General features: G+C 44.6%; 1 protein-coding gene and 1 pseudogene across 2 annotated transcripts; both read right to left on the bottom strand.

Annotated features, from left to right (window-relative positions):
* Positions 1-2,899: 2,899 nt before the first annotated feature.
* On the bottom strand, positions 2,900-6,562 carry LOC120666452 (annotated as a pseudogene).
* An 8,944-nt stretch (positions 6,563-15,506) lies between these two features.
* On the bottom strand, positions 15,507-20,979 carry LOC120666450 (calmodulin-binding protein 60 D-like). 2 transcript variants are annotated; one of them, XM_039946291.1, is made up of 13 exons: positions 20,553-20,979; positions 20,430-20,469; positions 20,001-20,041; positions 19,236-19,347; positions 19,078-19,127; positions 17,711-18,189; positions 17,461-17,621; positions 17,162-17,368; positions 16,876-17,062; positions 16,673-16,786; positions 16,336-16,455; positions 16,047-16,126; positions 15,507-15,926 (listed from the first exon to the last, which is right to left on the bottom strand). In XM_039946291.1, exons 1-13 carry the CDS (start codon positions 20,669-20,671, stop codon positions 15,747-15,749), a joined length of 1,890 nt encoding a protein of 629 aa, XP_039802225.1. In that variant the 5' UTR covers positions 20,672-20,979; the 3' UTR covers positions 15,507-15,746. The 2 variants fall into 2 exon arrangements, with proteins under 2 accessions (XP_039802225.1, XP_039802226.1); XM_039946292.1 differs by lacking the exons at positions 19,078-19,127; positions 19,236-19,347; positions 20,001-20,041; positions 20,430-20,469; positions 20,553-20,979 and adding an exon at positions 18,284-18,509.
* Positions 20,980-22,535: the final 1,556 nt, after the last annotated feature.

The following is a 22,535-nucleotide window of genomic DNA, read 5'->3' as shown; positions in this document are numbered from 1 at the left end:
CATAGGTTAAGGTTTTAAGTTGCCTAATTCACCCCTTCCCCCCTCTTAGGCTAGAGCACCCGATCACTTTCATGCAGGTATCATGCTTTAGGCCACTCGGGAGATTTGGTGCCGTGTTGCACTTTTTTTTTGCTGGATTGCTACCTTAGGGTGTGTTTAGTTGGTGAAAAAGTTAGGATTTTGGTACTGTAGCACATTTCATTGTTATTTGACAAATAATTCCCAATTATGGACTAATTAGGCTTAAAAGATTCAGCTCGTGCTAATCAGTTAGACTGTGTAATTAGTTATTTTTTCAACTGCATTTAATGCTCCATGCATGTGTCTGAAGATTCGATGTGACGGATACTGTGCAAAAAAATTTGGGAACTAAACAGGGCCTTAGTTCCTCTTGGATCAGTTAACAATCCTAGCACTTGATTGAATATGAGGATAAAAAAATCACCAACATCTTTCTGATTTATATGAGAGCAGGAGCCTAAAACATGTTCACCACTTTACTTCAAAACAAAAACATGTTGAGCACGTCTAGAAATATTTTTTGTAGCCCACTAAGTTGCCAGACATGAACTCATGAACAACTACACTTCAAACCAAACAAAGCTTCAAACAATCACCAAGAACAAAGCTGAAAGTTGAAAGAAAGAATATCTTCACTATACATATTGTAGAAGGGATAGAATTGGTATAATGGATGAATTGTATTAACTTGAGGCCTCGGCCGGTATATATAAGAGTACAAGACTTGGGGTGCAAGGCAACCCCACCGGATATGTAAGGCAGTCCGGATACAATATCTAAACTACCAAATATACTCTAACATCCCCCCATAGTCACAGCGGGAGCACTGCAGACGGTGAGACTGGAGGAGAAGCCGAAGGTAGGAACTGACGGACTGACATCCCCCCGCAGTTGTAGCGTCGGCGCAATGCGGATGCTGCGACTGGAGAGAACCGGCGAGAAACTCATGCGGATGGTAGCCCTTTGTGCCGATGTCGAAGAAGCCAAACTGGAGCAAGTAGCCGTGGTCGAGGAAGTCTTGCGTAGGGTAGCCGTGGTCGATGGTGAGCTGTCGAGGTCGCCGATGGTAAGAAGCCGCACAGGAAGCCGCGGGCGCACTAGGAAGCGCCATGGTGGAGGCGTAACGGAGACGACGCCGGAGACGAAGACGGTGACGCGTCGAGGCAGTCAAAGAGAGAGTCGATGCCGCAGTCGACGCAGACACGCCATCGAGCGACACATCCCTGGGTTTGCCAGACCCGTGAATGCATCGGGGACGATGGCACTTACCGGTGTTGCCAAGACCGGATGTGCGAGGGAGAGTGCACCACCAAGACGCCGTTGTCTGAGGGACCAGCAGAGAAGGCCTCCACGACGGTCGCAGGCACAGAAGAACGGCGAGGAAGAAGATGCCAATGCAGCCCGCAGTTGCTGGAGTAGACGAAGGGGTAGAAGTGGACGGCGACGATGGCGACGAGGTGGTGCTGGACGAAGCGACGAGGTAACCCCGGACGATCTGGCGCAAGGCCTGGTGATCCGGAGGACGTGGCGGTGGAGCTTGAAGAAGGCGACGAAGAACTCGAACAGCTCGGTGAAGACCATGTGCGCGCAAGGCGCGCACTGACGTAGTCGTAGACGATGTCGAAGATGCGGTCGAAGTGGCCGGCGTGGATGAAGTCGAGGACGTAGTCGGCGGCGGTGAAGATGCAATGACGAGGAACACCACGGACTGTACGGCTGCTGCCCGAAGAGGCGAAGCAGCGACCAACCTCCATACTCGGGGAAGAGGCGCGCAATACGATGACGGACGTCACGGGAGCCAGGTGGATCGCGCATGTCGGCTGATCAGACCGAGTATGCGCGAGGCGAGACGACGATGGGCGAAGTTGGTGGAGGCGTCCCGATCGGTGGAGGCGACGACGAGCCGGCGAAGATCGACGTGCGGACGAGGCGACGAGGTGGGCGGCACAGATGGGCGTCCCCTAGGGCACCGTCCATGTCGCTATGCCGCACAGTCGAAGACGAAGAAGAGGCCGGTGAAGTCGATGCTGATGTCGAAGTAGAGGCGTGTGGTCGACGGGTGGTGGGCGACTTAATCTCGAGCAGTGCTCGAGTAAAAAAACAGAAGAATTACCAAAAAAACAAATCAGCAGCAGCTCGTGTAGCACCTCTGGGTGCGCGTAGCCCAATCCTCTCAATCTCCTCTTTTTCCTTCTCTCCCATCACGGTCAACGACCGCATCTGAAGCGGAAGAAACAGAGTGGGAGAGTGGGACGGCGGACGGCGATGAGGGAGGCGGGTGGCTGGCTCCCTGCGGCGGCGCTGGAGGTCCGGCGCTGGGTGGCTCCCCGCCGGGAGGGGCCGCGAAGGGGCGGTTGAAGTCGGGCGGCTCCCTCCCTTGCGGCGGCTGGAGCCCGCGCGGGGAGAGGCGACCGGAGCCCGCGCGGTGAAGGGGCGCCGCCGTCATGCATGCCGCCGGCGACGAGGTCGACGCGCTGTGTCGGGGCCCCTGCTGCCACCACGGCAGCACGGGGTAGGGCACGGACGCCGGAGGAGACTGCGGCTGCCACCACGGCAGCGCAGATTGGGGTCGTCGACGACATCTTTCATGGCGGCGGTGACGAGGTACGTCACGATCTGCTGCTGCTAGACGCGAGGATGGCGGCGGATTAACTCGATCCGCCGCGATGGAGGGCGCTGCCCCCGGCGGAGGTCATGGGGGACCTCCCCGGGGGCACGCTAGGAAGCTGTCGAGGGGGCGCCCTAGATGGGAGCCGTGGGGGACGGCCGGCGGCGCGCAGGAGGCAGGAGGGGCGCCGGCGGCGCTAGGGTTAGGGCAGCGGAAGATAGCCTAGGATCTCAAACCCTAATCTCGTGATACCATGTAGAAGGGATAGAATTGGTATAATGGATGAATTGTATTAGCTTGAGGCCTCGGCCGGTATATATAAGAGTACAAGACTTGGGGTGCAAGGCAACCCCACTGGATATGTATGGCAGTCCGAATACAATATCTAAACTACCAAATATACTCTAACACATATCTAAACAACATTTACTTGGTGGTCAATCTTGTCATTTAAACTTGTCCTTGCCATTCTACATAGAGCATCTTCGGCGATTTATCGACAATTCAACCCAATGATGTTTTATTCATTAATTTTCTTATTTTCACTTAGCCATTCTTTCACACAGCCGGTTCTGCTCCCAGCTCCGCCGCGTCATGGCAACCGGGCTCTTTGAAGCTGCCATGCCTTGAGTACATAGGATAGTCTGCCAGAGCTCTGACGCCGCAAAGAGAGGCGGCAAACTGAGCTCCCTCTGCAGGTTGCTGCTCTTCACACAGCTGAGGGACTGCAGCATCTGCAAAAGCATATCGGATCAGAGTCCTGAAAGTTGCAGTTTCCTGTGCATAGAAATGAATTGTGATTACCATTCTCTGTCAGAAGTATATTGTAAACCCCATCATCCACTGTAAGGGATGCCTGTGTCAAAACCACAGATCCTGTTGCTTCATTTACCTCGGCATCTGGGCAACGAAGCGTGACTAGACCTGTGATGTCATTTGTAGATGTGGCTGCACAATGTTCAGAGATAGAGTCCATGTAGACACTGAAGTCAAATGATTCATCCTGTGAGAGTACGGTTCAGTTAATGATCTGCTTTGCACAGTATTGTTCACAGAAGAAAAGAGCAGGGGAAATGCTCTGGAGGACAAAAAAGGTAACTACATTTAGAAATAAAAAAATATTATCTTTTCTTTTATTAAGCAATTTTTTCTTATTCTATGAGTTAAACATGCATTACTTACTTCATCATTTTGCGTAAGTCGAATGGATCCCAGCCTTTTAAACGTGCACTGCTTGGAATGACTACAGGAAGTCCCTTGCTGATTATCAGCTTCACAAACATTTCTGTCTGCAAAAATAAAATTTATTGTCATTGAACCATTTATTACAAAATAAATAAACCATTGTTGAAAAGATTAATCAATATGCAGGGCAATACTATCTTCACTAATGTCACCTTGCATAAGGTCAGTAAATTTATTCTCCAGCATACTCATTCCCTGGTTGATTGGTCTTAGTTTCCCATCATCATCCATTTCATAATCTGGTCCCTTGTAGGGTATATTTTCGTATGCAACTTTGCTCCATTGTATGACCAGTTCCTTCAAAATTTGACCAGATAAGAAGTTAAAAATACTTTGTTTGGTCTTGGACATGATAAAGGACAGATTCCCAACACCTAATCTGTATGTTATTTGATTTATTGTCGAGATAAAGGACTTTAAGCTAATTTGTACTTTTTTGTTATTTCTCCTGAAGTCTGATGTATATATCTGTCATATGCCGTGCACTGTTGTGCCAAAAAGGATTGATAATGCACGATCTACAATTCAGAAACTTGAAGTGAAGTCTAACTATTAGTATCAGAGTTATACCTTTGGAGCCTTTTCCAGATCATTGAAGGGCAAGTAGTTGTCACCAAATTTCGCTCCAACAATCTGATAGACAGAGTTGAAGAAAAGAACACTATTGCCTTCGACAAGAAAAGAATACAGCTCTCGTCCAGGATCACATTTCTTAGCATGCTCAACAATAGTAGTCCAAGCTAATTCTGTGGCCTTGATGAGAATCTAAATATACAGGGGAGGTAACATAAGCCAGCAGTTATATTAAGCAATATGAAATTCTAATGAGAAGATGCACAAAAGAATTCTTGTCTTACATTGCGCAGAGCTTGCTCATCCTTATAATACAACCTCAAGAAGTCCTTGACAAACAAAATGCCAGAACCTCTCAATGCGGCATAGAAAGCACCATCCTTTGAGATATTCTTCAGGCGCCACACATCATCATTCAACGATGGTATATCATGCTTTCTGTATCCTATAAACATAAGATGACTATAACCTTATGAGACTGGATCGATTAAATTTCAAATTCTGAAGGTAACATAAGTTCAACATTATTCAGATTCAGGATTACCTTCACCACGCCGTTCCTTGACAGTGAAAGGTTCGGTGACGCCTTCTTGGACTCGTTCACCGAGATTGTCAATAACCATAACCCCAAGCCTGAACTTGCCACTCCTCACAAACTTGGAATTATCGATAAAAGTAGCGCTGTGGAGATAAGCATCACCATTTGTCAGACTCAGCTCAAGATCCCCTGTCAAGACTGCCCCAACCTTGTCTCATGGGCGTACTGTGGAGTTGTTGAACTCCTCCTGAGTCCAGCATTCTTGATTGTGCCTATTGAAGTCGCCATCAAGAACAACGACTCTGATTTTAGCACAAAGAATACGAGGGTCGGTTTCATCCTGGCCGTTTGCTATTACACATATCTTGAGGGGCTTCCCATTTGTGTCACAGATGACCTTCTTTGTGAAAACTTCACTGCCCAAGCCATTGGTGAAGGTGAGCTTGTATCTTGGAGGCTGATTCTGATCAACCAGTGTTCTGCACAAACTGTGGAAGAAAAGCCGTGGTAAGGTAAAGTGGTGAATGCAACCACAGCTGACACCATATACAGGAATATTTGCAGCTCGAGAAGTGAATATATTGAAAAATCCGAAAAGTGATACTGGTGGTGATGTGAAGTGCAGGTGCTACCTAGGAGCACGGCTTAAGAAACTTGTAAATGCTTTGGCAACTTCTTCTGGTATCTGTCAAAAAAAAACAGAGAGTAACTTTACTAAACACCCAAAAGGATTGTCACAAGATCCGATAGAGGCTCATATTTCTGATGATTAGTGACTAGACAGGTCAAATCAAATGACCAAAAGGATCCCCAAATCAAATGGAGAATCCTACTACCTATAATATTCCAATAATATTCTACTCTAGGGGGTTTCAGAGTAGTTCAAATAAATCCCAATTTAATGGTGTGCGGTGGCGGTCACGTACGTACCCGGGCGACGGCGGCCTCGAGCGCGGCCTCGAGGCTGACCTTGACGGCGGCGGCGAGCTCCTGCAGGTGCCTGCAGCCCCTGATCTCCCTGCAGCAGGTTCCCAATTCGATTTTTCAGCTCACTGAAGAATCGAAGATCGTGGGGAGACGAAAGGGCGGCGGAGCGAGCGAGCTAGCTAGCTAGCAAGCGAGACGCTCACAGGTCGAAGGACCGGCAGCGCTTCTTCAGCGCCGGCGCCTGCGACGACGGCGGCGTGCCGCCGCTGGAGCCGCCCTGCTCCAGCTCCCGCTTCTTCGGCGGCATGGCTAATTGGCTTCAGGTCGACGATCTCGATCAGCAGCTAGGCAGCCCGCTAGCGGTCGGCTCTGACGCTTGGTTGCCCGCGATTACTGCTTGGCGCCGCCTATGGGGTGCTCGCTCGATCTGCGCCGGCGAGAAGCGAGAGGAGGTGGACCACCGGAGCGAGCGGGTGAGTAGGTCGAGAGAGCACGAGGCCGGCGTATTTTATATCGATCGACGGGGCCGGTTGGAAAAGTCACGCACTCTTCCACACCTCGCCGGCCCCGCTCCAGTAGACCGGCTGGAGACACTGGACTACCGGAGGGATCGGAGTGGCCGGAGGTTTCCGAGAAAAAGATGACACGAACGCGGGAGCGCCGCCGCCCAACGACTGGGATTGGATGTGCTCCCTTCTTTTTGTCGCCTACATCTCGAGCTTGGACTGTAGGTATATCAGCCATCGTAGTGAATAAAGTCCATTCCCTCCATACCACTGAAAATTTATCTTCTTTTAGTACCATCAAAATTTATATCTTCCTCTCGTCGCCACTGAAAATTTTAATCCCATTCCTTCAATATTATTCTATGACTATGCTATTAGATTGACCCTTAAGTAAGACCTAAAAGATAATACTGCCCCTGTAAGACATAGATGAGATATTTATAGTGATATCCCTTGCATGCCAATGTTGACTTTATAATAAAAATCATGGGTAAATATCTGTGCTATGTACTCATGTTCTTGGATCACAGTTAATCAGTTACACAGCTAGAAAACTCCACAATAGTACCGGGCGGGAACCCCCAGTTAGTACCGGTCTCCCGCCAGCCCGTCGGTACTAAAAGCGCCAGTATTTAATACCGGTCGGAGCGACAGGTACTAAATTGCTGGTCAGGTCGCGTGTAGATTTTTTTCTCCTTTTTTCTCATTTTCTTTTCCTTTTCTTTTCTTCCACACAGCACCGGCCACCATTCCATTCGCACTCACATGAATCACAAGAATCACAAAAATTCCACGATCACATAAACTAGTTACAGATTTCTCATGAATTAGTTACAAATTTTACAGAAATATTGAACCACAATCACAATTTTTACATGAATAAGTCAAAAGTTTCACAACAATCAAAAGAATTCACAATCATGAAAATCACATGGAGCTCCCTCCCTGTGCCCTCTTGCTGACCGGTGGCCTCCGCGCCATGGCGGGCGGGCGGCGGCCGAGGACGGCTTCCGCACCGCCGCGCGCCGACGGCCGCCGGGGAAGGCACCCTCGCGCCGCCCCCTGCTCTATGGTGGCCAGGGAAGGCCCCCGCTCGTCGGTGGCCCCGCTCTCGTGGTGGCTGGCGGTCTCCACGCCACTCGTGCGCCGGCGCTGTTGCGCCCTTGCTGGCCGGCGGCCTCCGCGCCACCTGCGCACCGGCGGTGGCCGGGAAGGCCCCCGCGCGCCGACGGCCTGCTCCCTTGCGGCCGGCGCCCTCCGCGCTGCCCACGTGCCAGCGGTGGCCGCAGCCTCCACGCGCCGGCGACCAGGAAGACCGCCGCGCGCGTCCCACCGTCACCGTGGCCTGGCCGCGCCGTGGTGGCCTGGCCGCTCGAGCGCTCGAGCTGAGAGGGAGAGGAGAGAAGGGAGATGGAAAGAGAGAAGAGATAAGGGAAAGGGGAGAATGGAATGGATGAATAGATAAACTGCTGCTGGCCACTCGTCTCGCAGATATTTTTTTGCCTGCTCGCGTTAGTACCGGGTGGAGGCTCACCCGGTATTAACAGAATATTTTTTTGTACCGGGTGTAGACTCTACCCGGTACTAAATATTCTGGGTGTCATTTAATACCGGCTGGAGCTATAAACCGGTATTAAATGGTCGCTACCTATTGCGTTGCTCGAGTCAGTGGAGCTTTTTAGTGCTGGCTCGGTGTTCCAGCCGGTACTAACAGGCTCCCAGGGGCACTGTGCGTCCCGCCCGATACTAAATTGATCCATTAGTACCGGATCAAAGTGCGACCGGTACTAACGTGTAGGGACGAATGAGCCATTTTCTGGTAGTGTTATCATCAAATGAGTTTGCGATGTGAGATTATGAGCTGAAAGTTTTGAACATGATGTCTCGTAGCAGGATCCCCAAGCACAGAAATGTGACCGGGACAAATGACAGAAACAAAAACTAGTGTTGTCTGCAAATTAAAAGAACTAGGCTCTTATAGATAGCACCTTGGAGGAAGTACAAATTACAACCAAGTCCACAGCATCCTCCAGAGGTGGCAAATTGCGTACAAGACCCTGGTGACAACGAATTTGAAGGTAAGATCCTTGGATCTTGACGTAGAGCTTAAGCTTGCCACACCACTTCCAGCTTGCCGCACCACTTCTAGGCCTCCACCCTGAGCTTCCTCCCCTCACCCCAGCACTCAAGTACCTCCGACTCCAGCTCCAGCTGCCGCTCCTGCCCCTTGCCCCGCCGCCGGCGGGGCACCAGGTCATGTCCCCTGACACGGCGCGTGAGGGGCGGAGGATGGTTTAAATTTCGATGGCATTGAAAGGATGAGATAAATTTTCAATGACATTCAGAGAATTTGTTCTAGTGAATAATGGTCTATTTATTAGATAGGTTAAAGATTAGATGTTAAGCATCTATTAGCACTTATAATTTTATTAAAATTTTTAAATTTTAATTAAAATTTAGCTCACCTGTTAGTATTTCTGTTTGAGTGAGTTAATGTTAAAATTTAGCACTTTTCGGTATTAACACTAAAATCACTCGATCTAGGACAACGTGCAGCGTCCTTTGTTTCGTATACACACGTGATGAGTTGTGCCAGACGCTGAAGATACAACAAAGCTACTCACTCCGTCCCTCGTCGCTACATCGTTCGATGCCTGGCAGTGGTCATAACCACCTAGGGAGTAGGGACACCGTCAGAAATTGTGTTTAATTCGTCGTAGTTATCGATGCCAGCACCAAACACCAATGCCACACTTTTTTACCGCCAATTGTTAACATAAACTAAAGCTTAATTTTGATCAACTTTACATTTTTTTAAAAAATTATAGCTCGTCGGAAATGAGTCTTAGTGGAAAGTGCCATCGCACAATTACCAAGAGTGCCACAACAGTTTGACACTAAAATGACATAGGCCCTGTTTTTCAAGATTCCTCATCACATTAAATTTTTGGACACATACATGAAGCATTAAATTTAGTTTAGAAAAATAACTAATTGCACAGTTTAGCTGAAAATGATGAGATGAATCTTTTGAGCCTAATTAGTACATGATTGGACACTAATTACCAAATAAAAATGAAAGTGCTACAGTAGCCAAACCCAAAAAAATTCGCGAACTAAACACGCCCATAGTCGCTCTCAGTGCACAATGTTATAGCACAATTTCATAAACAACTTACAGCATTAAATAGTGCAATGATTGTGTGACAAAATATGTTATAAATCAATAAAGACTGACCTCTGTAGAAAGTGTCATCCCCGTGTCATGACTTGGTAATCATGTCATTAAAGGATCATGGTGATGACTTGGATCATCTCTCTCCTCTTAACTCTGTTGCCAAATCAGCAATTGTCGTAATGTGTCATAGTCTTTAATGCCTATGACACTTTTATGACACTAGCATAAATTACGTAAATGTATAAATAATAATCGATATTTTTTGTGGTGGTGGTGGGAGCTAGGATCAAAAGAAAAATAAATAGTGTGCAATCACAATTAGTGATACATGAGATGGTGGCCAAGCTTCACAATGATTCCCACAAGATTTGGTGTGTTCAGTATACTTCATACTGTATACATATATGATATATTCCTCCTTTTCTTTTGCTGCTGAACTGTTTTTGGGAAAGAGAAGGAACATTGAGAGACTATAACAAAAAAAAATGAATCAACACAAAAACTGTAAGGAAGAGGAAGAACACGAGGAACCGGCTTACAACATCTCTGATATTAGAAACTCCACTGTCTTGGCACAGAGAGCGAGAGAGGATCCCCGGTGTATATATATACGCGCAACGCAGTAGAGTTTGGCGATCTTTTTTGAACGAATTGCGTTTGAATTCGTGAACTACCTGTAACACTCAGGTGTTAATCCACTAGTTAATTAAATTAATCACGGTATTAGTTTCCAACCACGCGACAAAACACCAAAATTGTTTCTGTCAGCCTGGGCCAGTTCAGCCCGGACCGGTCTGACCGGTATGGGCGACCGGTCTAACCCGAGCTGGTTGTTTTGGGTCCCACAGTATTTAAATCACTCTCTCTCTCTTCTCCCCACCCTCTCCCTCACACTCCCCGTGCTCAGTCCGAGCTCAGGCTCTCTTTTCCCCCTCCCCTCTCACCCAAACCCTAGAATCCAAATCCTTCTTCACCATCGGATTCCAAGGCCGGGGAAGGATCAAATCAGTGTGGGAGATCATCTTCCCCTCCATTCCATCCTTGGGAAGCAGGGGATTCAAGGTATTCGCGCGGATAGGAGCTCATTCAAGGTATTTTGCTTGCCATGGTCGATCTCTAGCTCTAGATGGTTTTAGGCGATTCCCTCCGGTCGAATACGTCCTAATGGATTCCAGGGACTAGTGCCTAGAAGGGTGTTGGCTTTGGTGGGCGATTTTCGCCGCGCTAAGGATTCTAGCTTCTGTCTGGGTAGGACCGGTCTGACCGGTAGCTTGCTGCGTTGAGTAGTACCAGTCTGACCGGTATTAGTGACCGGTCTGACCGGTATAGCAGGGCTGAGAAGGGTTCGATTAGGGTTAGTTGATGCAAAAAGTTAGAATTGTATTTGGCTATGGGTTACTTGTAATTTTTATAAAGTCATGCATGTATTCTCATGTCATACGCATATACATACGTGTAGCAGCCGCGGCGGAGGAGGTCGTATACGAGGTGGTTGCGGAGCCACAGGAGCCGCAGGGGCAAGCCCCGCAGGAGGAGGTTCGCGGGGAGTCGGCCCAAGGCCCAACTCACCCCAGTGTTGAGCCGCAGACGTAAGGCAAGCCCTGGTGCACATCTTTTTATTTCAAATTATGACACCTATATTTATGTTTCTATTACTTGTGCATTAGGTTTAGGATATGTTTGGAACCCTAGTTGCATGATCCTTAGGTTTCCTCGAGTTATACTAGTATATAGAAGACGATAGAAATGCTATGCTTAATAGAACTCGGTAGAAGTCGAGTGATTTCGGGGCACTCGTGAGATATAGGGCATTTAGTTAATTTAAATTTATGGAATGTTGAATTAGATAAGAAAGGAAAGGAAGTTGGAGACCAGGTGGGGAGAGGTTAGCCCCGTCTGTGTCGGTTAAGGACCGTTCGTTGTCTGGCCCTTTGATCGAGTTTGAATTATACTAACCGCATGCCGGGAGTAGGAGGTAGTCGAAACCGGTAAGCCTAGTACTGTCTTGTTTCGAAAGTACAGAACTGCATCACCACCCCGTAGGGCGAGTCGAGTAGTCGCGGAGAAACGGGGTGCATATGTTTACTTTTGGTGGTCTCACGTTGAGCTCGGCTAACTAAATGAAGGTGGGGTGGTTCTGTAGTTCAAGGCGGGGAGGGGAAGAGTTGGTGCGTGTGGTCCGATGGGGCATACGCGTGCCGTGTTTGTTAGGTATACCTTGCAAGGTTAAATCGGATCGATTCGCCGTCAGTCGCTCTCGGACATGAGCACCTTGATCGCAGCACCGCATCGTAGTAATGCTATATGAAATTTTAAGTGATGTTTGGAAATGGCTATCATGAATTATTATCACATATTTGTCATGATTTGCTTAGCAGGTGCAAATACTAGTTAATGATTCTTGTATATTAAATTTGGAGCTAAAAGTGGAAAAATAAGGACTTATTTTAGAAGCTTTTTATGCAAACTAACCACCAGCCATAAAGCTTTGCATGTCTAGATATGTGGGCTAAGTTATACCCACTGGTCGGGTAAGCCTTGCTGAGTATTAGTATACTCAGGCTTTGTTGCCACAATTATTATTTCAGGACACCCGGACATCGATTTCTGCCCCTGCTGCGTTAAATTCACCCGCAGAGATGCAGAGGGGTGGGAAGTGGTGGAGAGAGACCCTTAGGCTAGAGCTTTGTCGAGTTGTACACTTGGGGCTGAGTGTGCAGCTTTTCTGTTTTGCGCAAACCGGTCTGACCGGTCTGTGGGACCGGTCTAACCGGTGGTGTTGGCGGGTAGGGCCGACCGGTCCGACCGGTTGGGAGAACCGGTCTGACCGGTATTGATAGATCAGAACTGGTGAAAGCTAGAGTAGTTGTAGGATCTTTTGATTTCGAACTTCAGACCATCTATTGTAAAGTTTTGTAAATTAATTGCATATATTTGAACTCGGTTTGTAAAACTTATTGTTTCGTCTCTCATTGAGTTTATATTCTCAAGTATTATGCTGTGCTTGTACCATCTGCGTCCACCTTCGCGTGGGACTACCGGTGATGTTTCGATCGGGCCGTGGGTTGAGAAAAGATCGCCAAATTAAGCCGTTAAGATAATGCGCCCAATGTGTTCAAATGACGGTCATTACGCTTAATTAGAGTTTTAATTTGGCGGTTCCGTCACGCTGCTAGTGGCAGAATATTTAAAAGAAGATAGCAGCTTGCCATTTGCTCTCGGCTGTACCAAAAGGAGCCGACGACCGAGGGCGACGACTCTCCAAGAATCAACGGCAGCGACTCACGGACGCGTACAGAGCCCTTAGATGGGTAAAAGGGAAGCGTGAAATACTGTAGTATTTTTGTTTGTATTTGATAATTATTATCTAGTTATAGATTAACTAGTCTCAAAAGATTCGTCTCACAAATTACAGACAAACTTTGAAATTAGTTATTTTATTTAGCTATATTTAATACTTCATGTATACGTTCAAAGATTCGATGTGACGTGGAATCTTATAAAGTTTTAAAATTTTGAAGGGAACTAAACAAGGGGAGATTTATCTTATCCTGCCTGGTGATGTAAAACTCACCGTCGGACACGCAAAGGATATAAAACTCAGGAGGGCAAACCTGAAAAGATGTAGGGACGGTGCCCGGAAAAAAAAAAGGATTTTTCGCTGTATTTCAGGCTGTTTTCCTTGCAGCTTCTATGAGGAACAGAGGAGGATATTCAGGCTCGTTTCTTTGACCATTCTGACATTCTGTATGTCTTCAGATGCTGCCCGCATGGTTGTATTTCATTTCTTCTTTTTCCCAAAAAAGGGAAGTTCATGTTGCATTTCCTACCACACTGCGTGCAATTACTCAGGCATCTTCTTGCATTGACTGCCCATTTCCGGCCTGTCGAGAAGTGTTTCTCTGGATTATATACATATACATATACATGGGTTCATGTTCCTCGGAGGGTCATCTTTTCCTCCTGTAACAGCCCGTTAGAGAATCAGCCTGGTGGGCTAAGTAGGCCGTGGGCCACTTTTGCGGTACTGTAGCTGGGATACAGTGTGCATGAAAAACACTGTAGCGATTAGGAGAGGGAGAGGGTTTAGTGACATTAGTCCCGCTTACTGATGGATGACTGAACCTTAAATAGCTAGGTTGTAAACGTGTAGTGACTCCAGTTGCAACTTTTTGCACAAAACGAGGACGAAAATGCAAAAGAATTACTCGTAGGTGTAGTCCACTCAATGTTTAGAGTGGATCTGAGCCGTGTGTCGGACTGGAGTTTGAAACCCTACCGATTTTTTGTCATAATAAAAATGCTAGACTCTACAACAAAGGTCCAAAATCCCTACAATTTTCTTATGGTCATGTCGTTTACCGGTTTTTCTTCAATAATTTAATTTGATAGTTACTACTGAGACACCGATACATATTGGAAAAATTCCCTATTTGGCCCATGTAAAGTTCGCTATTCCTTAGTTGGCCTCTTTTTTTCAAGTCTTCCCTATTTGGCCCCTTAAATTCAGTCTCTCCCTTTTCTGGCCTTTCCGTTAGTTTGAGTAGTAACGGTGTTACCAACATGGTAAAAAGACCATTTTACCCTTGTTAAGAAAATTCCTTATTTAGCCCATTTGAAGTTAGCTATACCTTCCTTGTCCCTTTTATGAACATTTTGAAAGATAAAGTACATGTACATGTTGATAATATTTTTAAATTCATGCGCATAACAGAGGCCAACAGCACAATTATATCACACATGCATAGGTTGATAGATACATCATGACAAATATATTTGGATCCCAAATAGATAAGGTTCACACATGCATTTCAGTTCACACAAACATCCAAATTGCTGCATAAACAGAGTACAAATAGGGTTGTTCACACATACATCATAGAAGGAGAACATATGCAAGAAATTCATCACAAACTAAGCCTTCTTTTGCTTCTTGTACTCATTGCAGGGCTTGCTGGAGCCATTTTCTTTCTTCGGGTGCCCATTGCAGGACTATCAAGTGGCTGCATAGGAATATTTGTTTTCTTTTTGGCATTTTGTGGTGCCTTTGGTTTGGCCTTTGCATTGATAGCTGATTGATCTTTAGTGTCAGCAAACTCAATTGAAAGAGGCTCAGGTTGACTTGAACCAGCTCCTGACCTGTTAGAGCCAACAACAATTTTAGAGGAAAAAAAACAATTTGTAGGCAGCAATAATTAGTCAAAAAACCAGCATTTGTTACCTATTTGTTCCTGCAGAATTAGAGTTGGCATGCTTTCTCTTGTTCTTACTGGTAACTTCCATGCTTTGGCTATGTTACGAAAGACAACTTAGTGAAAAAAAGAAAAAAATATCATTGGTTGTAATCTAAAATTCAGAAGTAGTCCAGTTTTTTTAGATAATAAAAGAGTCCCGGCTTCATCCCCTGCCAAGAGGAAATCAGTCCAAACATTCTTACACAAAGTAGATCAACACTACTGCTGAACTAGGTTCAAAAAAACAATTAAAGTATCACAAGCCAATCTGTAAACTAAATGGCCAGCCATAGGAGGCAAAAAAAAAAATGAAGACCCGATATCTCCTATGACCGACACGCTTGGCTCATCATCTTCTTTATATCATCGTTATGCTATAATTGTGCATTTGTCAAAAACAACTTCGTTCCTTATCATCATTATTATGCTATAAGTTCCTTGCCGGGTTGAGACATCTCAGCCTGAAACACAACCACCCGTTGTTTGGCAGGAGCAGATTGAGATTTGTTTTTTTCTTTCTTGCAATGTGCCAGGATTCTCTTGCTCCAACTGTTTCCTCATCCTCTCCCACTCTAGTTCTGTTTCTTTTCCAGACTCCTCAGATGGTTTTGTAACCCTTACTCTGTGGGTCCCCATTGGACATGAATTTCAGTCGTTTCAAGGGAATTGAGAATCATTACGACACAAAGAATCTTTTTTTTTCCGACTATCAAAACCATCACTTGTACATTTGCAAACATACGAAAAATTAACAATACAACAGCAACATCTGTACATCATGCTATTGCAAGAAATGTCTATGCACATGGTACACAAACAGACTGATACAACATCACACGATTCACACCCTACAGTTACCAACTAGATGACATATAAGCTATGTAGTATGTACAACCAGGAACTGGATTCTCCAGGGTCACTGGAAGTTGTTAGCATGACCTGATCCTGGGAACTCAGGCCAGTCGGGTCCCTCCTCTTGCTCAGCAACCGACGCCATTTGATGGGATTGAGAATGATGATGTGGTCCAAAGTTGGGTTGAGCAGAGGTTGATGCACCTGAGGAGTCCTGATACAGGTTGAAGTTCATGCTCGTCAACTGCAAAATGAATGCCCGTCTGTGAGCTGAGTAATACATGAAGGTACTGAATGTGAACAAAGCATCCTAGAAGAAATGGACGTACAAAAAATCAGGGTGAGTTTTTGCTATTTGCATCACCTCTGTTGGGTAAGAAAAGTCCATCAGGCCTTGGGGATTTTCTGGCCAAGGCAAAAATGTCTGCTGCTGGCCATGCAGATCTGTAAAGTTTCAAAAGAATTGCATCAGAATTACTGAGTAAAGTCTAAAAAAGATTGTGTCAGAATAACTCACACATAAACATATGGAAAGGGAGAAGATAAGAGGGAGATTTTTCTAGAAAGAGATAAGAGGGTCCTCCTCAGGGACACCACAAAGTACCCTGGTAATATTTTTGAAGAGGGGATACCCATTTCTGAAAGTAGAGTACCTTGGCAATAACGTGTGTTCAGATCATCACGATCAGTGACAATGGGACCACAGTTTGTAATTGGATAAATTGACCCCCTTACATGCTCTTCCTGGGGCAAATTTTCAGCTGTTCCACTTCCTGGTAAGTTTTAAAATCATTAAATCAGAATAACTGATGCAAAAAAAACACATGGAAAGGAGAAATATAAGATGTAAATGTTTCTGAAAAGAATAAGAGGGAACAAACGTCAACAAATAGAAGTAATAGTTTTGACTTTTGAAGAGGGAACAGTATTTTTTAACGTAAAGATAACTTTCTAATATTTTGAAGAGGGGACAATCATTTGTCACAGTACCTTGGTAAAAGTGCGTGTTTAGACCCTCAGTAATGGTGGGATCACAGTTTGTAGTTGGGTAAATTTGTCCCATTACATGCTTGCCGTAGGGTAAATTTTGGGCTGCTCCAGTTCCTTGGATATTTAAATAGAAATTCCATCATCAGACAATTGTAGTGACGAATGTAAGAGCAGTCAAAATTCAGAAATGTTATCCTAGTCACCTTGATATGGAGAAAGCTGGTTAGCAGAAAATATTGGCTGTGATGCACCCACCGATAGAATACAAGGGGCAGCAGCAACATCAGTGCTTGATGAAATTGGCTCAGGAATATTGCCTTTCAATATAAAATCAGGTGAGATGCCCTCCAGTTTGTCATATGCGTGACATTTCCACTTGTTTGCTAAAGCCTGCGATCAGAACACTGCATCTATTATTATCAAAAGTTCAAGCCATTGTTGAACATTGTCACAATAGTGACATTGGTGTACGATGAATAAAGCATGTACCTTCTGAGCCTTGTCAAATCTTTGGCATGCAATGTACTCATGCGGGAATGCTGCTCCAATAAGATTGTGCACACAATCGAAAAAGAGCACCACATTTCCCTCTTCACTCTGATACCGTTTCAGCTCCTGCCTATCTTCAAGAACACACTCCCTAGCATGTTTAGTCAGTCTTGACCATGAATTTTGTTGCTTTTCCATCTTGAGGATCTGCATGCCAGGAAATTAAAACAACATTACGCGAATGAAACAGATAGCTGGAAAACAGGGGCATACAGGATATTAAATATAGAATTCCTTACTCTACGAAGCTTGTTAGAATCCTCATTCAAAGCTTTCAAAAAACCCTCCACTTTGTAGATTTTCGCATCCTGAAGCCTCCTGTGGTAAACTCCATCCCTGGAAATCTCTTCTAAGCGATATAATTCATCATCTAACCCTGGAGGATGCCTCTTCTCATTTGCTGCAAGAAACAACTTTCAACGATCAACTATACCACATATAAATACAGAAACTGCAAAAAACTGACAATAAGCGAAGCCAGAATTGTACGTTTGTTTCTACGGTCCAGGACAAGCACAGGCTTCATGATGGCTTCCTGAACCCGACCAGAAGTCTTTTCACTCTTGCAAACTCTTGCTGCTATGATGACCTTTTTCCTGCATGACCCTTCCTTGAAACGGATCTTGCTAAGTTCTACCTCTCCATTGGTTAACCATTCAGTCCCCAGCACAAGATCCTGCCCGTCCCGACCTTGCATTATGTGCTTGTCAAAATCATCTTCAGTCCAGTTATCCCGGCATTTGTTGGAGAACTCACAACGGAGAACCAAGATCTCAACTTTCGCTCCCGAAAGTGCACCAGATGTTACTACATTGTCACCTTGAATCATGGCAAGTTTGATAGCTGCATTATTCTCAGATGTTACGTTCTCATCAGTGTAAATGGGTTGCTTCAAACCATTCTGAAAAAGCAATCGAATGTTTGTATTTGATCCATCAGTAGTGGCTTGCTCCTGGTTTAGCTCCAGTCTGAAAACACAAGCATGATTCACATTGAGGCAAAGACCATAACACAATGGTAAATTCGCTAGGAATTTTTTTTATGAATTGAACATGCACATACTTGAACGAATCTGGAAATCTTGGGCACCCCCTAAATGCCGGTTCTTTATGTGGCTGGCTGCTCACAACCGCTGTTGGACAGCGGATCGGCTTGCTCGGAGAGGTCTCCCTCATCCGGATCGGTGTCCACTATGTGATCAGGAGGAGAACATTCAACATCTGCTCGTAGGCTGTGTTTTTGCGAGGCATTTTTTGTTTGAATGGATGCAGTTTTTTGGCCTTGCAAGTTGCAACACTTGCTCCACAGCCTGACAAACCTTCCTTCGATGTTTGGTGGGACAGGTCGGCTTCGAAGGTCAGCGGCGATACGAGAAAGGGTCTAAACTCCCTCATAATCCTTGGTGCTTGGACCATCTGGAAAATTTGAAATGATTGCGTGTTCAATGGTGCTACCCCTAGCATAACTACGGCTCTTGCCCGTGCTAGGGAGGAAGCCCATTTATGGAGTTTAGCTGGTGCTACGTAGCTTAGTGGGTGTGTGGTCAGGTCTTTCTCGACAGTAATAGGCGATTAAGGTCTTACAGTTTAAAGGGTGTGTGGGTGTGTGTTTGGGTCTATGTAAGACTCTCTCTCTCTCTTCTATTAATACAATGATATGCAGTTCTCCTGCGTATTCGAGAAAAAAAAACATGCACATACTTCTTCATTTCATCTCAGAGCAACATTAAAAGGATGTTATGATTCTTTTTTCTTTTGCTAAGCTAAATGTACAAGTAGATAAATAGGAACTTGACAAGAAAAGAAATGATACATGCATACAATATTTCAGGTTGAGATAAGTTGTTGATTTTGTACCTGGCGAGTTGATCAGCATGGTAATTGGAACATGGATGCGTCAAACGTCCCTGCACGTTTTATACTAGAGTGTTATTCCATCTTCATAAGCACAACAACTGAGTTCCTCATATAAACGAATAACATTATGGAAGCTATTCTGGAGATGGTAATCTAACCACTTCATTTCGGAGAATCTCAATCTCCCTGTGACCTCTAACTACTTCACAGTAGAGACTGTCAATCTGCCTGTGACCTCTGGCTACTTCATGGCGAAGACCGTCAATCTGCCTGTACCCAAATGAAACAAAAAGGAGAACCCTGTTGAGTTTCAGGAATACCGCAGACGAATGTGCTCTGATGTAAGACAAAAATCTATATCTAGAAACTAATGGCAGAGTTAAAGCTATATTTATGTTCTGATTTCTGAACGTACCAATAGTTGAAAGAAAGAGTTCCAGTAACAGAATGCATAACTTGACAAATCAATTTAAATAAAGAAAGAAAGAGCTGCAAGTTCATCTAAATGGGAGTGAGATTTCACAAGGAAAAAGAATTACAAATAAAATATATGAAATGTATAAAGTTGGAAAAACATAATACGTTGATACCGCACCTTGTTGAATGCTACTTCGATTTTATCAAATAAAGATGCTAGTAAACCGAAAACCCAAACTTTTGGTATGACAATAGAGGTATGGTCCTACCAATCGATCCCAGATGTTCCTCTCAATCAAGGCTGATAGCGACCTACATAAAATTTTTACGGTCTCACGAAAATAAAACATGAAAACAACATATTTGGGCTAACCCATACTAGTAATCTACATCTACAATGTAAAATCTTAATTGTCTATTCTTATGAAAAAAAATTATGTCATTCTAACTTCTAAGAGAGGGAGATACTTCAAGGTCTACATCACCAAAGGGAAAGAAGATCTTACCCTGAAACCACTCGAAAGGCATGACCAACATATCTCTGAACCTGTGAAAGTGCAAGAACGACTAGCGCACGGGCAAAGAAAATGTTAGAGAAGCTACCATAGGAAAAAGATTGCTACATGTAACAAAAAGAGGTGGGGACAAGAAAGGCAATATCTTTGTGTCAAGGTATCTAACATTTTGGGAAGTATTCTAACATTTTGGGGAGTGTTCATGGGTTTATAGGATGATTGAAGATAGACCCTGTTCCTATGTAATCTGTACTGTCATGTTAACTTGCCAGGTTGCTATACCCAATTTGGAAGCAGATCAATCGCTAGACTGACTAGAGTTGTAGAGATGAGGACATATCAAGGACGGCAATTGATTAAGCTAGTTAAAGAAGTCAGTGGTACTGGTTTTTGCACAGGAAAGGGGGCGATTGAGCTTACCAGGCGGCGGATTTTGGTGAAGCTTGCGATCCTGACGCTCCTGCTCACAGCCAACGGACGGATCAAGAAAGGCGAAGAGCTCGATTCAAGAACAAACGAGTAGAAGCGTGGGGGCCCACTCACATTCGCACCAAGAACATCACCACGAACAGGGTCTGGCGCAGCATCCGGCTCCTCGGCATCGGCGCCTCGCCGGACGGCGCCGTCTTCTGCCGCTTCGCCGGCGGCGGCTCAGCAAACATCGCTCTCGGTGGCTCTATTCTTCTCTCACGATCCCAGTCGCTCGCTCCGCCCGGCTTGCTGTGGAGTACGCAAGCATCCGCCCCTCTCTTATATAGAGGCGGTCAGACGCGGGGCAGCTCGCCGTCGAGGAGAGGAGGGGACGAGGAAATGACTGGATCGAACAGATGTCAATGCGAATCCGCGTGGATGCCATCCGTCCCGGGCGTGGCCGCGGTGCGGCTACCTCCGGCGATCCGGCCTCCGGATATCAGCGGAATCTTGCGATGTCTCCTGTAGGACACGGGAGAGGATAACCCCGGCCCGCCCGGGAAGCGCAATCTTTGCTGGCTTCGCTTTTCTTTCTTTTTTTTTTTTTGCCAAAAGGACGCTCGACGGTTTCACATCTTCATTTGGATGGTCGGTACTTTGGATTCGAGCTGAGTATTCTTCCCTCTATTTTTATCTATATATCGTATTAAATTTGTCCTAAATCAAATTTACCAAACGTATCGAAAAATAATAAGGCCCTGTTTAGTTTCTAAATTTTTTTTTCTATAGTACCCGTCACATCGAATTTTCGAACACATGCATGAAATATTAAATGCAGTTGAAAAAATAACTAATTACACAGTTCAACTGCAAATGACGAGACGAATCTTTTAAGCCTAATTAGTCCATAATTGGGCATTAGTTGTCAAATAACAACGAAAGTGTTATAGTAGCAAAATCTAAAAAATTTCACGAACTAAACAAGCCCTAACATTTATAACACCAGATTTCTTTCAATCCACCATAAAGTATATATTAACGGCGCATATGTTGGATAATTTAGTTGTTGATATATTTTTCTATAGATTTGGTCAAAGTTAGTCAAATTCAACTTAGAACAAATGTAATATGATCATAAATGTTCATCTAAATATGTTTGCAGTCAAAATTTTATCTCTTGCTCGAATCACAAATATAAGTTCATCTAAATAAATTTTAAGTTCAAATATCTATAGTTTATATTGATTAAGAGCATAAATTTAAAATTACTAGATTCATTATGGAAACTTATTTTTAAAAAGTATTTTTATAGCTCGGCTTTTAAGTTTTCTTGTGGTGTAACGTGCGCACCAGATTTGAGTTCTCATGCCGTCATAGTTGCTCGCATTTATGCAAATTTATTTGAAGATTTAACCGGAGTTATTTCTTTCATTTGTAGGCAACGTGTACATCGATAACGTTATTCTATCAATGGTAGATTCTCAATCTCGATATCTGCTGGTTCAGTCTTTTGAAGATGCATACATAGACATGCATGTATTTATAGGGATAAATATATTTTGCAAAAAAAGTTAAATTTAACATAGAATAATTCAATGGACTTAAATGTATTATTAGAGAGTACCTTTTTTAATAGACGGGTTACTTTTAAATTGTCATATGAAAATGGGGTGAGTGTGTATGCGTTGTGTGAGTATTTGAGTTGGCACACCGGCAAAACTCCATTATTCTTGGTAAATTGAGAAATGGTTCCTCAATAATTTCTAATTTTAATTTAATGCATTACGCTAATGCATGGATTGAATTTAATTTGAGCCCTTGGCTACCATAGTGGACCAACTGCACCGACAGGTTCAAAATGAAATCACAAGTGGCATACGTTTCTCATGTTATCTTATTGCTGAGGTTGATTCACGATTGAGACTAATATAACGGAACAGATCATATTCGAATGGATCTCGGCTAAAAGCTCAAGATTTCAATTGGCCTAGTTAACTTAATTGCTTTATGCTTAGTTCTAAAGTTACAGTGTAGTTTCTTTTAGTAATATGGACAAAAACTGTTAATATACTACCTTCGAAAATAAATAAAATAACTATTGTATAGTTATTTGTC

The sequence above is a fragment of the Panicum virgatum genome, chromosome 3N (genome assembly GCF_016808335.1).
Source record: "Panicum virgatum strain AP13 chromosome 3N, P.virgatum_v5, whole genome shotgun sequence".
In the NCBI taxonomy this organism is placed as follows: Eukaryota; Viridiplantae; Streptophyta; class Magnoliopsida; order Poales; family Poaceae; genus Panicum; species Panicum virgatum.
Note: the sequence above shows the minus strand (reverse complement) of the source record. Positions and strands in the feature narration are given on the sequence as shown.